We start from the raw sequence: 14,933 nt of genomic DNA on the forward strand, positions 1-14,933 counted from the left end.
TGCTTGTTGGTATAATTTGCCTGTCATCTTGTATATTATATATGATGCCTGTCATCATGTATCTCGTATATTATCTTGTAAATTATCTGTATATATCTGTGGATTGAAAATACATTCATTACAATTAAATGTGTTGTATACAAATTTCCTACCGCTCTATGGACATGGTACTTATGGTCTTTATAAATTCTTCTTATAAGTATAAAAATAGACATAAATTTCTGGAGCATGGTGAATTTATGTACAACCTGCGCAGCATGGATTGTGTATGATCATCTCAGCTGCATTATGGTAAATGAACAAGAGAGGGCGCAAGCACATTGAATTTTTATTATGTCATGCACTTTTCCCCGATAGCATTCCACGGGCATTGTCTTGGCCTTGCTCGCGAGCTTGGCAGATTATATGTTCACGTTTAAATAGTACTATTTTTGTTTCTATAAAATGCTAAATAAAAGTCACATTTTAGTTGGAAAAAACATTTGTCGTTGTATTCAGCTTACAAACAGTTTTACAGGACATTAACCTGTCTTTATAGACAAAATCCACCAGAGGGCAACTGGGGGTAGTGCAGGTTTACTGAAATTTCTTTGTATTTAGTGTTTCTTTTAAAGAGAATAATTTTACAACCCTGACAGGTCGTAGTTTCTAATAAGTTCCATCTCCTTATTAAATTGCATATTAAAATAAGTAAATTAACAGAAACATAATATTTCATATACCTTATGATTTAAAATATATACCTCTTCTAATTCTAAATATCTAATGTACAGAGAGTCTTGCCGTTAGAAAGAAATTGTTTCCATGCATTCCTTAAGCAGTTAAGGGTTAAGCAGCTCTAAGCAAGCTATGCCGGTGTTCCAGTGATGTGGAAATTGTCACCGTGAGTAGCTTTCTCCTGTAGCCTATCTACCCAATACTGCTGAGGTCTACAGACTGAACTAAAGAACTGAGGCTATAACAGTGTCTACATTCTTGTCAGATCACTGATAGGCATACATTACAAAAATTTGAACCAAACTGAGTATGAAGATACAATGTAAACACCTGGGTATAGTTATTTTACAAGAGATGGAAAATTAATAAAGGGACAAAATAGGTTGGCAACGGGAAGCAGCAGTACAAAAACCAGATCCAGAACACATAAGCAAGGTCCAAAGAACAGGCAAGGGGTCAAACACAGTAGTCAAACATCAGAATGGCAACAAGCAGGCTTGGTCATGTTGCAGGAAACAATACCTCACAATGAGGCAACACAAACTGAGTCCTTAAGTAGCCTGGACTTGATGGAAGAACGAGTCACAGGTGTACTTGATGAGTGGGTGAGGTGGAGCCAGGCTGATCTGGGCGTGGCTGAGCTGGCTGACTGGGAGCGGGTGTGATGAAAAAAATCCCTTGACAGATATTGCCTTCTCTTATTTAACTGCACGATATGCTCAATATTTTTATTTTGTGGTGTAAAATGTTCCCTGATTTAGCCCAGAAACTTTTTTATGTAAATAACATGAGAATGAGCTTTGTAATAAATAGCCCCAATCACACTGTCTGATATTATTAGCAGATGCGACACACTAGACTATATGTTGTCTCAATACTCCAGTATCCCTGGAATATTTATGCAATAGATCGTATTGTGTAAGTTCAGAAATACATGTGCAATTTATTTATCATCCAATATACTGTTGGCAGGGAAATGCATTTTATCATGGCTCAGTGTTGGGAGTTCTGCTGGTCCTTATTTACATAAATGACTGTGGTAAGGGCTTGGTTGAGAGGCATAGCATAGTGATAAGGAGCAGGGCTTATAACTGAAAGGTTGCTGGTTCGATTCCCTGCTGGAGCACTGCTATTGTACCCTTGGGCAAGGTACTTAACCCAGAATTGACTCAGTAAAATCCAGCTGTATAAACAGATAACATGTAAAAACTGTAACCTATGCAGGTTTCCCTGGATAAGAGTGTCTGTTAAATGACAATAATGTAACGTAAGGGCAGTGAAAGCAGTAAAAAAAAAGGCAATTAAAATGCTGCAATAAAAGTATTGAGTCCCAATCAAAGGTCATTGTCTTAGTGTTATGCAATGCCTCTGACAGTCAAAATTTGGAATACGCTGTACAGTTTCTGGCATCATACTAAACGAAGGGCTACAGCTCTTGGAAAAAATATACAAAGAAGGGCAACAAGACTCCTTCAATTTATCAAGTACAGATCATGGAAAGAGACTTGGGGACAATGAAGATGAATCAATTTGGTCATAGCAGGAAGAGCCTAAGGGGAATTAGAGGAGATGATTTAATGTCGATTTATACGAAGTTAATTCAACAATCTTGTCAAAGGCATTGCCAGATAGTGCTTCACAGAGAGCATTACAGAGTGGCAACTAAAATTTCTAACACACAGTAAATGAAATGGAAAGAAGAAAGTGTAGGTCTAACGACAAACAGAGGAGCTGAGCGAACTAGCAGCGGTATAAGTACTGTTATAACTTAAACAACTTAAATTATTATTTTAATTTATATGATTGGGAGGGATTTTACACATAACATTGCCAGTATATATCAGATATGTTACACACACTGTCTCACTTACAGGACCTACAGTTTTGCATATTATGTAAATCTTTCATACAGCTGGACTTTTGACGGACTCTGATAAAGTAACCTCCTCAAGGGTACAAGAGTAGACGATGTGCCATCTAGGATTCAGACTCACAGTGATCAGGATAAGAATGCAGTATCGCGTTATCTTTCCCCCAGCAAATAATAGGATTGCCCGGAATACCCCATATCAATGTCTAATCTGTTTATGGCGACCAATTAGCTAATCTGTATGTACAGTTCTGTCTATGGCAGGACTGGGTGCTATCCTAATTACAGAGGGCTGGGAAAAGCTCCTCTTGATATTAAACCTCTGCCACTGACTTTCCTCTGTGTTTAGCACCCCGTTGAATACACCCAGCCTTTCTCAGTTTAGATATGGTGGAAAATAGTTAGTAATGTGCATGGCCAATGAAATGTGTAAGCATAATTACGTGTAGGGATTAATCAGCCCTAATAATAATTATAGGCTATTATTCAGTGTACAAATCTGAGCAGTGATCTATCGTTGAAAAATGTAGTGTGAAATTTCGAGTCACCTTGTAAAATTCGCCAGGTATGTGGCAGCATAGGTTACAGTGCAGACGTAGTCCTTTGTGGTGACTGCGTGCTGCCATTGTTTATTTATTTATTTATTTACCGTGGTTCATTGTTAACATTTCAGGAAAGCGTACAATAAATCTCGAAATGGCCACGTGCAAAGTGTCCGTAAGATAGTTGTAGGTCATATATCGTGATGTATACGTAAGTCAACTATTACAAGTGACTAGGTTTCGTTTCTCCAACGTAAGTAAGTCCGATGCACCCTCTGTTCTATGGCACATACAGTTTTATTGTTGTGCATATATTTTGCAATGTTTTATTGTGCCTAAGTAAGATCCAATAATTTGAAATGGCAAAAAATTTGAAATGGCAAATAGCTGATGTCATGGCCTATAAGACGTGTGTTGTGTGGAGTTGAAGTGTCAATAATAATACATATGAAAAGGCACTGAGCATATTAATGTTTAATACCTAAGAGTTGTGTAGGTTGTGTGGAATCTGAATCACACCCTTTCGTTAACGAGAGGGAGAAACAATGACCTACTTTTCTTCATAGGTAACTATTGGTCATTGACTCTTGGACACTGATTGTAAAATATCATGCTGATGGCGACTGCTTCCATTTCCAGCATTTCTTGTGCAATTCTAAAGCGACTGGCTTCACTGTATATTTGTCTGTTGAATTGAAAAGCTGGCTCGAAATGAATAAGATTGTAAAACAGCAGATAGTATTCGACCAATGAGCTTCTCGATCTAAGGTGGCATCAAATTCTGTTCGACCAATTACAGTCTTTATAACGTCCTCACCAAAACTACATCAGAGGCTTAGGTAAACGGCATCATAGCTCCTCCAGAAGCTACACAGAACCAAAAAACAGTGTTTCGTCTTGCACGTTTCTCTGCTACAATCAATTTATTTAATTCTGTAACAGCATACATTGCAAGCAGCTGCATCATTTTAGGTGAGTACAAATGTATATTTGTCATAAAACGCTTATGTATTTCAGTTATACTTATTTTCATAGTTGACAATATTCTTTTGAGTTATAAAATTGAATTGAAAAGGAAACAGCTCTACTTTCAGTTTCAGGGACTGAAAATAACGGCATTGTTCTTATTTCGTAAATGCAGCTGCGTACGTTTCTCCAGAATAACAAAATGTCTGCTGTCGTTTCCAGATCATATAGCAAATTCCAGTGGAAAAAAATGACTGAAGCAGAGAAGCATAGCACGAAGCCCGCAAGGCAAGCGAACGGAGACGTGGTTGCAGAAACGTCGGCGGTAGAAGATGTTTTTGACGACACTTACAAGGAGAAAGAAGGCCCGAAGCCACCATTAAAAATAGTTTGGAAAAATGTTATCTTGATGAGTGGATTGCACATAGCCGCCTTGTACGGCTTTATCATTATTCCATCCGCTTCTATTTTGACCTTGGTGTGGTGTAAGTATAGTGCATTTTCCATTTCCTGATTCCAGTTTTTACATTCAAGATCAAGACTTAACGTTTTTATTGTGTAGAAAATGACAGTTGTGATTTAGTATTATGACATGGGCACTTTGAATAAGGATGCTGTAATGTTGTCCGTCATTTTTGGTGTACAGGCGATATTATGCTGCGTAGCAGACAATCGCCCCACTGGCGGAACTAGGCGCCTGGTGGTGAATTGTGGGTGTACTGTATATTGTGATATTCGGCCAAAAAATGGAAGTCAGTCTGAAGTCAATCAGTGTGTTGTTACCGATATTTTAATGTAGTAATTAACGGGGCACAGCCAGTTTCTGTTGATTTCTGAAAATCTAAGGACCATGATGCATTTGCCTGGCACAACGAAAGAATTTATATCATTACCAAGTGGGCGACTAAAATAATAATACAATCATGGCATTAGGAAAAAAAAAACGTAGCTGCAGCCGGGATTGAAGTGGGTCATAGCATATGCATGTTATTCTATAATAGCCAGCTTCAACATATCTATTACTGTGTACGTGCAAATAAGATTTTTCAGAGGAATAGTAAACTGCTGGATGACTTCAAGAACCTCAACCAGCAAAGAATGGCTGAACATGACACACTAAATGATAACGTAGTTGCAGTGCCTCGATGTGCCACTTAGATGCCTAAAAACAAATGATGAATATTCACATTGTTTCACAGGTTTTAAATATTGCAACAGTTATCTTTTACAGATGAGACCACGTCTATAAATTATTACCTTTTTGAGGGAAGTGAAATGGTTTAAATTATGAAAACCATGTGTGAAATCGCTTTAATTGTAAAATATCTCTGTGCACACTGCTGAATTTCATTGAGATACGGTTGTGGTTGCATGTGTGTAAACGGGAGTGACCTGAATTCCTAAAGAGCCAGTAGCCAAAATGGTCCTTTCCTTGAATGTGTTGTTGTACTGCTGAAGCTGCACAACATTCTGTTTGCAGAACAATGAACAATTGCAGTTGCAATAGACATTCTATTGTCAGCTGGATCAGCTGATAATGACACCCTTCTTAGCCAGCATTGAGCCTCTTTTTTGTTTTCCTGAATTTTCAGCATCCTAAACAGTCACCACCAACGGCAAAAGGGTTCAACACTTTTAGAACAACAACACTGAGTAGTAGGAAGCACATCCCACTGTAGTTCAGCAGGACGTCTCAGTGATGAATGTGGGGGTGGTCACTTATTCAGTATGGCCCTGTCTTTTCTTTTCTCCGCAGCTGTGTTTTGCTTTTTGGTAAGTGCTTTAGGAGTAACGGCGGGAGCGCACAGGCTTTGGAGTCACAGGTCCTACAAAGCCTCGTTACCTCTTCGAATCTTCCTTGCCATTGCCAATTCCATGGCCTTTCAGGTAAAAAGCTGAACCTCACAACACTCACAGTAGGGGGGGGGGGGGCAAATTAGTTGCTTCACTGTCCTACCCCTTTGTTCCATTTTTTACCTCTTTTTCCTAATTTCCTCCTATTTTTGCCCTATTAAATTCTGCAAGCCCCTATGCCCCATTGGAATAAGGAATGAAAGGTTAACAGTTTATGTACAAATCAATGTGTTGATATCAGTTTGTCCTGATTCAAAATTCGGGTAATATTACATGGTCTGCTGTGGTAACCTGCTACATGCTAGAGTCCTCTGTGAGGTGACATGGTGTCATCCAACTATGATGAGATCATCATATATGGGCTTGAGTGTTACAATTATGTTGCTTTTATGACAGAAAAGAATAATAGATTATACAGCCACAGTACATATATAACATAAAGTATTGGAATTTAATTTTAAATGTGAAATAAAAAAATGAACCCCCATTAAACAAGAGGAGAGCAGGCGTAACATAATGAATAAATAAGCTAAAACAAATGAAACCAATTCTTCACTACAGACTGCAGTTAACAATATTCCAAACAGATGAAGTGAACCGGTAGTTGTGTTACATCTTTCTGTTTGCAACTCAGATGAATGACGCTTCAGGTTAAATTGTTGGAATCAGTTATTCCAAGCATGCACAGTTGTTCCCTTTTAAACATCATCTTTACCTTCTTCATCTTCAAAACCATACGTATAATAATCTTGTCTGGTGAACTAACATTTCTTAGTATGTCATCGTAATGTATGATGTAATCTAGGCGTTGTAATTCTAATATAACTGTTTGGTCCTGGAATACCAGCCTCAGAGCCATCTTTTGATATTTAAAGCATTGTATCAAAGCTCCTTTAGATTGACTACACGAGAACTGCTGTGGCTGGCTGCCTCCTTTGCCCTCCGATATCTTCACCTCTGAGCTTCATGGTGAAGACATGAGCTCAGTAAACATTTCAGACAGGGAACAGAGAAGGGGAAGTGATCTATGTCTACAGGACATAAAACCACCTGAGACAAATGCCGCTGTCTGTATGCCCAACCAGCCCAGCGATGCCACTTCCACTGCCATTTCCTACATGCACCATTTGAGGTTTGAAAAGGGGAAATGAGATCAGAGCCAGTCAGACCCTGTTAGGTTGTACACGGGAGGCCTCCCTCTGGAGCCACTCAGATATTAACACAGAAAGTCAAGCAGCCCAGTTGGCTGGGTAGTTTCTGATCATTTGTAGGGCGTCATTCTACAGCTAACTGACTGTAGGTGTAAGGAGCCCGTGGATGCTGTGAACCCTTGGTCACCCTAAATTGTCCTGCACAAGGCAGCGATATTCATCGGGCTGCTTCCTGGTTTTTGGCTTATCGTGCACTCACATCAGTGGGTGCTTTTTTTTACACTGGAGGAGACCTCCCAGAAGGCATGACATGAAAGATTGGAGCCCACCCATGGTTGTCCCTATGTTGTTACCTCATTCTGTGATCTTGAATGGGAAGTGGGTTTGCAATATAAACTCAAACTGGCAATATCTTTTTAAAGTGGAAGCCTTTCACAGAGCTTCTTACCAATTTGTTTTGAATTTTGACATGTTATGCCAGGAACAGGGCAACAATATATTTGCCTACAGGGAACTAACAACTGTATATGTAAATAAAAGCCATCACTCGGGTCCGTTGTCATTTGTGCTGCCCCAAACCTACCCTAGGTGACAAGCTGTGTTTAACCACATTAGTAATTCTTTTGAGATTGTAATTATATCAAATTAATTGTATGGCAAAGTAAATCAATTTTCCTTGCAATTAGGCCTTTCCTATATATTTAACACAGCGCTTGGATGTGAATGCCCAATTTTCCTTTTTATTTATTGCAGTGCAACCCAGTGTGGAGAGAGTGTAATCTCTGGCTTTTGTTGTTTCTTGTCCATCCAGAATGATATATTTGAGTGGGCCCGAGACCACAGAGTTCACCATAAGTACTCTGAGACCGATGCAGATCCGCACAACGCCGTGCGAGGTTTCTTCTTCTCTCACATCGGTTGGCTCCTCGTGCGCAAGCACCCTGATGTCATTGAGAAGGGTCGCAAGCTGGAGCTCTCTGACTTGAAGGCAGACAAAGTTGTCATGTTTCAAAGAAAGTAAGTATGATCTTCCAGATCGTATAACGACTGGCTGGTTCACTTTTTTCCCCTGTATTTCCTTCTCAGTTTGGGAAGGTGGTTGAATGCATTAACAGTGATGAGTATGTCAATGGAAGTTGCCATTTTTATCTAAAATTAATGGTAAACCACCAATGACATTATGAATATAGGGTGCCATTGATGTGACGAGATGAATGGGGAAAAAGGTCAAGAAAAAACAAAATTATTGGGAATAATTGATGTCTTGAGAGGGAATGTAACTGAGACTACGGAAGAGACAAACAGTCGATTTTAATTAAAGAATTTCCAATGTTTTCTTTGGAAAGTACAGCAGCATAAAACCTCCCTTGATCCTCTACAGGTATTACAAACCTTCTGTGCTCGTCATGTGCTTCTTCATCCCCATGTGGGTGCCGTGGTACTTCTGGGGAGAGTCTCTCTGGGTGGGCTACTTCATCCCAGCCCTGCTCAGGTACACCCTGGTGCTGAACGCCACCTGGCTGGTGAACAGCGCTGCTCACATGTGGGGCAACAGGCCGTACGACCAAAACATCAACCCCAGGGAGAACAAGTTTGTCACCTTCAGTGCCATAGGTATGCCATTTATCTTTACCTCTGTGTTTACTTAAGATTTAGCAGGAATGCCAAATCTTTTCAGGGGTGTTTTCCCTCAGGTTCATTCAACATGTAAATCATTGTCACAGTAATTACAGTTATTACAAGTGGCAGTGCAGTTCATTGTGTTGTTCATTTTCACAGTAATTATAGTCATTGTAAGGGCCAGTGGCGGTGTGTTGGGACACTGACAAGTATCCATAAGGCTGCATTTTATAATCCCACATGGAGTATCATTGTGGTACCCATAAACAAGATTAACCTGAACAAAGGGATAATATGTGATCTGTACAACTCAAAAATATAACCACATGAGCAAATAAACACTGTGATAAGGTAAATTAATACAATTGATCAGGTGACATTGAATTTTTAAAACAAGAACCTATTAAGCAGAGTGATACTGGGACCACATATATGTGTAGGTACATAGATCTAAATGCACCTGGGAACAAAACTGTGACTGAAAGTAGCCGGTGCATTTTTTTGGCCAATTGGAGGGCACTTCAGTGTGAATTTCCTACACTGTACAGTGAGTGTACTCACCTGGATGTTTGATCTTCTTATCTCCTGCCATTTGTTAAATGCATGTTGACCTCCTTGTGAAGTCATACTGTGTCAGTTCTGTTTGTCCTTGGCATTCATACAACTTTGTTTCATACACTAAGCAGTAAAATACACTGATCATAGCTACTGAAATAGGAGGCAATGTGCTCTTAACTGCAAACACCTGCATAAATAAGGCATCAGATGCTTGCATTCACTGTTGCTCAGTATCCCCCTAGAACCAACTCTCCAGAATTCCCAAATACAGACTGTTCTTTGTGTATTCAGCAGGTTAGTGGGTTTCTCATTCAGAATGATGAATGTATCTCTGAAGACAAACAGTACATGTACAATGTGGGTGACCGAGAGGGGGTAGTTTTTTCCCCATGTAATATGCAAGTCATTCTGATGATATAAGTAGTTGTCAGAATTTTGGGTGAGATTGGGGTCAAGAGTTTACTCTTTTTTAGGAACTGTCAAATGGATTTAAGCATCTTAGAAGTATTACAAAACATACCAAATTAGAGTTCACCTTTAATATTGTTTTTGTCTAAATTAATTGTTCCACACAAAAAAGTAATATATTGGGAAATTATTTATGGAATACGTTTTTAGCTAAATCAGTATATTGGCAATATGTAAATACGTTATTGTCATTTTATATATATTGTAAGATATTCTGCTTTGCGTTTTAATTTTAATTAGCATATTTTAAACATATTTCTCAATATATTACAACACGTTTCATGTATGTATGGGGTTTCCACAGTTACTTACAACACATGAAAGTACATTCTGAAGCAGCAGTGCCGTCTCATGACTCATCACATGTAGGGACTATATGTAATTGTAATAATCTGATTGTACTATCGTCACACCATCCGTGCAAAGCTTTGTGTCAGTGCATTTTTGTGTAGCCTTTTGGATAGCCTTGACCAATGTAAAATGCACAAAGCAAGGTATACATATTTCAGTGATGCACTTTACATAAAACTGCTGAGGGAAATTCAAGAACTTTCTAACATGCCTACTTATCTCTTTCAGACTGACACCCTGCAGTGTTGTCTTGAACAGACATGTTTGAACAGATGTTAATATTAACGAGGGATTGCATGATTACGTGATAAGACAGTGAACTACTGTTTGCTTTCATTCCAGGAGAGGGGTTTCACAACTACCACCACACCTTCCCCTACGACTATGCGACGAGCGAGTTCGGCTGGAAGTTGAACCTTACCACCTGTTTCATCGACTTCATGTGCTTCCTGGGTCTGGCGAGGGACTGCAAGAGGGTGTCTCGGGAGCTAGTGTTGGCTCGAGCCCAGCGCACAGGGGATGGAAGCCACAGAACTGGTTAAGAGGTTCCCTTCTTCTGAAACATTAGAGAATCCGACATCAGAAAACGAATAAAGTGAAAACATTCACCACATATTTTTTTTTTGTGGGGAGGGGGGATGCTTCTCTCTCGTGTAAGCTACAATTATGGCTTCACACCCCTTTGTGAGGTAAACTCTTCCAGCGCTCCTGATATACATTATTAGCTTTAAAAGGGCCTGGACAGCTTTTTTTTTTATTTAACGTTCTCCTTAAATGCAGCAACAGAACTTGTTCGAGGTGGTTAAACATATCCACCATTAGCCGAAGCTCCCAGCATTACCACTGGGCTGAGATCCAGTCCCTGTATGTGGTGACAGGAGCAGAATCTCTAGAGCTGGCACTAAAGACAGGTTAAACTATTGCATAGTCCTTGGATATTGCATGGGCAAAGAACCAAGTCTCTAAAGGTGCACTCAAACCTAAATGGAGAAATTTAACTTGATAAGTAAGTATGAAACTATTTATTAAACTGCTGTGGCACCTTGAAACTTTACAATGTGCTGTGAAACAGTTGTTTCTGTCTTTAGCTTTATTTTAATGTAGTTCACATACAGCTAAACATTGATGAGAGCTGATTTTTTTATTATTTGTTTAGGCATGATATTAAAATAAAAAATGTCTGGAATTTCAACAGTCCTCTCCTGCCAAGAGCACTAAATGTATAGTTTAATATTGGGAAAGTCCATTTCAAATTGATAGATTGAATGTTAGAATGCCTTTAGTCTGTTACTTGCTGTAAACTCTGACAACCACAGATGACAGCAAAGTGTTTACAGCAGAGGATTAACTCTTCAACCACCAGTATTGTTTTATAGATGGCCTTATGAGGGACATAATAATAATAATTATGAAGTGTAATGATGAGGAGTAGATAAATATATAAATAAATAAATGCAGCATCAAAATGGGGTGAAGCAACAAGTAGGGACTTATTTCAGATAGGGAAGGGATATTTCTGTAATGTAAGATAACAAGGATATAGCTCAACCCCAGCAGACAGTTTCATTAGATTATGTCAAAGTTATGTGTGGACTTGACAGCCATGCAGTTGACAATTATTGTGGGTCTCTTGAATACAGAGGCCCATATCTTAATTGTAATAAGTAAACTATTAGATGAAACCATATTATGGTTTGCTTCATTAGTGGTATGAGGAACACAGTAATATTAGGAGTCAGAAAATGTAATTTTGTTATTAGTGCATTATAAAAGTACAATTTTAGCACATTCAAGAATAAGAAGAAGAAAAACATCTTATTGAAGAATAAGTTTGCCGACATGTTTGTTTAGGTTGAAAAACTGTTTCAGCTGGGTTTTTATCATCTTGCAATTACACAAGCTGCATACATAATCTTAAATTAATGTGTGTGGCTAAATGAACTAATTATACATTTAAAATAAATTTAGTTGAAGTAAGGAAGCTGAAACTGAAATTCACAACCAAGACAAACTGAAAAGTGATCGAAATAGTTGAATATATGCAGACTTAATGGCTTTAAGTCTGAATACAACATCTAACCAATCAGTATGTCCATAAATATCCAAATATCCTCAGAATGTGCCATCTGCTGAGATGAAGGTTTGTGAAATTAATAGGGTGTTACATATTGGAAAGTTGTTGATGCTATGGGTGTTTATGTGATCACCCTTAGTGTGGTGTTGAATCACAGTTTCACATCACCCTCACATTTAAAGTCAGCAGCGTGACGTTTCGGTCTATCGCTCAGTGTTCTTTAAATATGCCAAGCTTCATGCAAATTAATCATTCTGTTAATAATATCTGGTCATGCATGTAAATTAAACATGGCTTTACCGCTGTCCTCGAGCCCACCCCTCAGCACACACACATTTTTGCCATAATATCTCGAACACGACATGAATATCTATACCAGTTTGACATGACATACCATTTTTGGCTCAAAAACAGTTATAATTTTCACAGTGTGCCAATGTAGGGGCAGTATGAACACAGCCACACTGGAGTACCACCATAAGACATTGCCGAGATCCGCTTTATTGAGTTCAGCTTCTACAGGCTGTTTTCTGAAACCGCAGAGTAATAAAGAGAATGATAATAAGAATAATCATACTCTTGTCATTGCGTGGCCTTCTAACAGTCAAGCCCTAAATTCTACACTTTACAGCTATTATAAGATAGTTATTCTGCATGCAGTCAAATACAGCAGCAATCTTACTGTTTTGGTGCTCTTTGTGATTCCTTTTCTTCAGAATACATTAAGTGTTTTATTTTATTAATGGAAAGATTTTACCTCTTTGGATGTATGGCGTGCCTGTTAAACAAAGTGTCTGTGGAAGCCTGGCGATCATGTTGTTTTCAGCTTATAGGGTTCCAGTTTTCTTAAATACGGTGTTAAAAGATACTGCTTGGTGTCCAGTTACGCAAATGAGGGTTTATACATATATATACCTTTTTTTGCAGTTGCAGTTACTAAGAAAATGTTTTAGGGAAATGGTAAAAAAAGAAGGTCTATCATTTGTTCTACCATCTACCAAAGTTGGTTCTACCATTTGGCCCTTTGTCCTTTGTTAACACTCTCCATTGTTCAAGTGATCAAAGTGGTTAAGAAATAAGAGTACTTTCGTATTGTTTCTAGATATCTAAACAAAATGAGTCAGGAAACAGTGCCCGATGCCTTATGACTTGAATTCATTCCGTATCCTGTTTTCACCATCCCATCGATGTTGTGAGACAGTTACTGGTGGAAGTGAAAGCCAAATGCATGTTCATAAGCAAACTGGAGAACTGGAATTAGCAGTACGTTCTTGAATCAGAAGAGGAGTACTTCCTTGGACAAGGGCCAATCGTTTAAAAATTCAGAGATGTGCAGACCTTGGAAATTTAACAAGGTTTGGCATTTTTGCCTGAAACATTGACATAAAAAGGTGCTTTATCTTGACTGTCTTAAACTGCAGGTGACAGCTACCTTTAGCACTTACTAAATTCCAAAATGGCCACATAACATAGGTAATTCCCTCATGATATTGAGTAATTTAAAATAAATATTAATACTCTGTTATGTGGAGGGAATTAAAACGAGTTATAATTCCTAGCATGTTATGATGTGTGTACTGTAGTTCTGAAGTAAAATGCAAAAGTCTTTTGAACTAAACAAACTTTTAATTAAATGAATTACTGTTGCTCTACCTTTTGCAGTGCATTTTTTCCAGTGTTGAATTCTGAATGCCTTAAGAAAACCTGATTGGCACATTTTGTGAGGAATGTTGTATGCACTGTAAATTAAGCATATTTTCTACAAGGTGAGAAAGATACTGTGTTTTTGTTCTTTTGTTATAATGCCACAATAATTTCTTTTCTTAATCAAATAAAAAAGAAACTCTCCTCTTTGTCTAATCTTTTCAAACAAAGCTCAAGTGCAGCGTAAGCAACACCAGGTCACACAGTTTAGTATTCCGACAGCTATGCAGAGTCCAATCTATGACTGCTGAAAGATTTGCCTCTGAAAATAGCCCTTGTGTACTGAAATGGAGAGAAAGCTATAAATGCATTAAAATGTAGTCTAGTGTCAAAATACTGTATCCCATGTTATGGCAGATTGGGATGTGTAGTCTTTGTTTTTTATTATAATGTTCTGTGAGTAAGGTATAAAAAAAAACAATCAAACTAAGTACAGGAAGGGGGATGTGGTCAGAACTCAGGAAAGCAGTCTTGCCAAACAGATTGTTCAAAAGCCTCAGAAATCAGCTAACAAGTGCCCAGGAAAGCCACAATGATCCACACAAAGTGATTTTTTGAAGAAGATATTAAGAAGGGGAAAGTGGCTGTATGTGTGGAGAAGGAGAGGATACCACAGTTTCAGTTCTGTTGGTCTTTGAATGCTCTACATTAGAATGGAAGACCCAAGATGGATTGCACACATCCTTAAAATAATGTCAAAATGAGGCTGATGAAAAACATTAACATCCCATGTGAAGATTTCATTTGCTTTCATCAAGAATTGGTTGTATAGTTGCCACAAAGTATAATTCAGTGATTACTTATTTTAGATTGAGATTAACTATTTTGGCATAATATAAAGGACATTGTGAAATGTGTATACTGTATACTCTACTTATGTCTGCTGTGAGCTATGTCTGGCTTCTTGTGAACCTCTAGCTTTTAAATCACATAGCCACACTCACCTAAATACTGAGTTGTATTTCAATGGCTACTCTTTACAGAAAATTGCAAACCTTCTGTGTTCAAGAAGTAGAAATTAGTGCTGTTGAAGACCAAATTAAGTTCTCTCGTGATTT

At 38.3% G+C, this 14,933-nt stretch overlaps 1 protein-coding gene across 1 annotated transcript; it reads left to right on the plus strand.

Annotated features, from left to right (window-relative positions):
• The first annotated feature begins 3,904 nt into the window (after positions 1–3,904).
• On the plus strand, positions 3,905–13,975 carry LOC118782802 (acyl-CoA desaturase-like). Its single transcript, XM_036536369.1, has 6 exons — positions 3,905–4,101; positions 4,318–4,580; positions 5,852–5,982; positions 7,912–8,117; positions 8,482–8,714; positions 10,440–13,975. The coding sequence occupies exons 2-6, from the start codon at positions 4,346–4,348 to the stop codon at positions 10,637–10,639; spliced, it is 1,005 nt and encodes a 334-aa protein (XP_036392262.1). The 5' UTR covers positions 3,905–4,101; positions 4,318–4,345; the 3' UTR covers positions 10,640–13,975.
• The last annotated feature ends 958 nt before the right edge of the window (positions 13,976–14,933 follow it).

This window comes from Megalops cyprinoides, chromosome 1, assembly GCF_013368585.1.
Source record: "Megalops cyprinoides isolate fMegCyp1 chromosome 1, fMegCyp1.pri, whole genome shotgun sequence".
Classification (NCBI taxonomy): domain Eukaryota; kingdom Metazoa; phylum Chordata; class Actinopteri; order Elopiformes; family Megalopidae; genus Megalops; species Megalops cyprinoides.

Excerpts from the sequence above, each read along its gene's own strand:
- LOC118782802 (XM_036536369.1), top strand. The coding sequence starts at position 4,346 with ATGACTGAAGCAGAGAAGCATAGCACGAAGCCCGCAAGGCAAGCGAAC. Across the intron at positions 5,983-7,911 it reads CCAATTCCATGGCCTTTCAG|AATGATATATTTGAGTGGGC; the intron begins GTAAAAAGCTGA and ends TTGTCCATCCAG. Across the intron at positions 8,715-10,439 it reads TGTCACCTTCAGTGCCATAG|GAGAGGGGTTTCACAACTAC; the intron begins GTATGCCATTTA and ends CTTTCATTCCAG.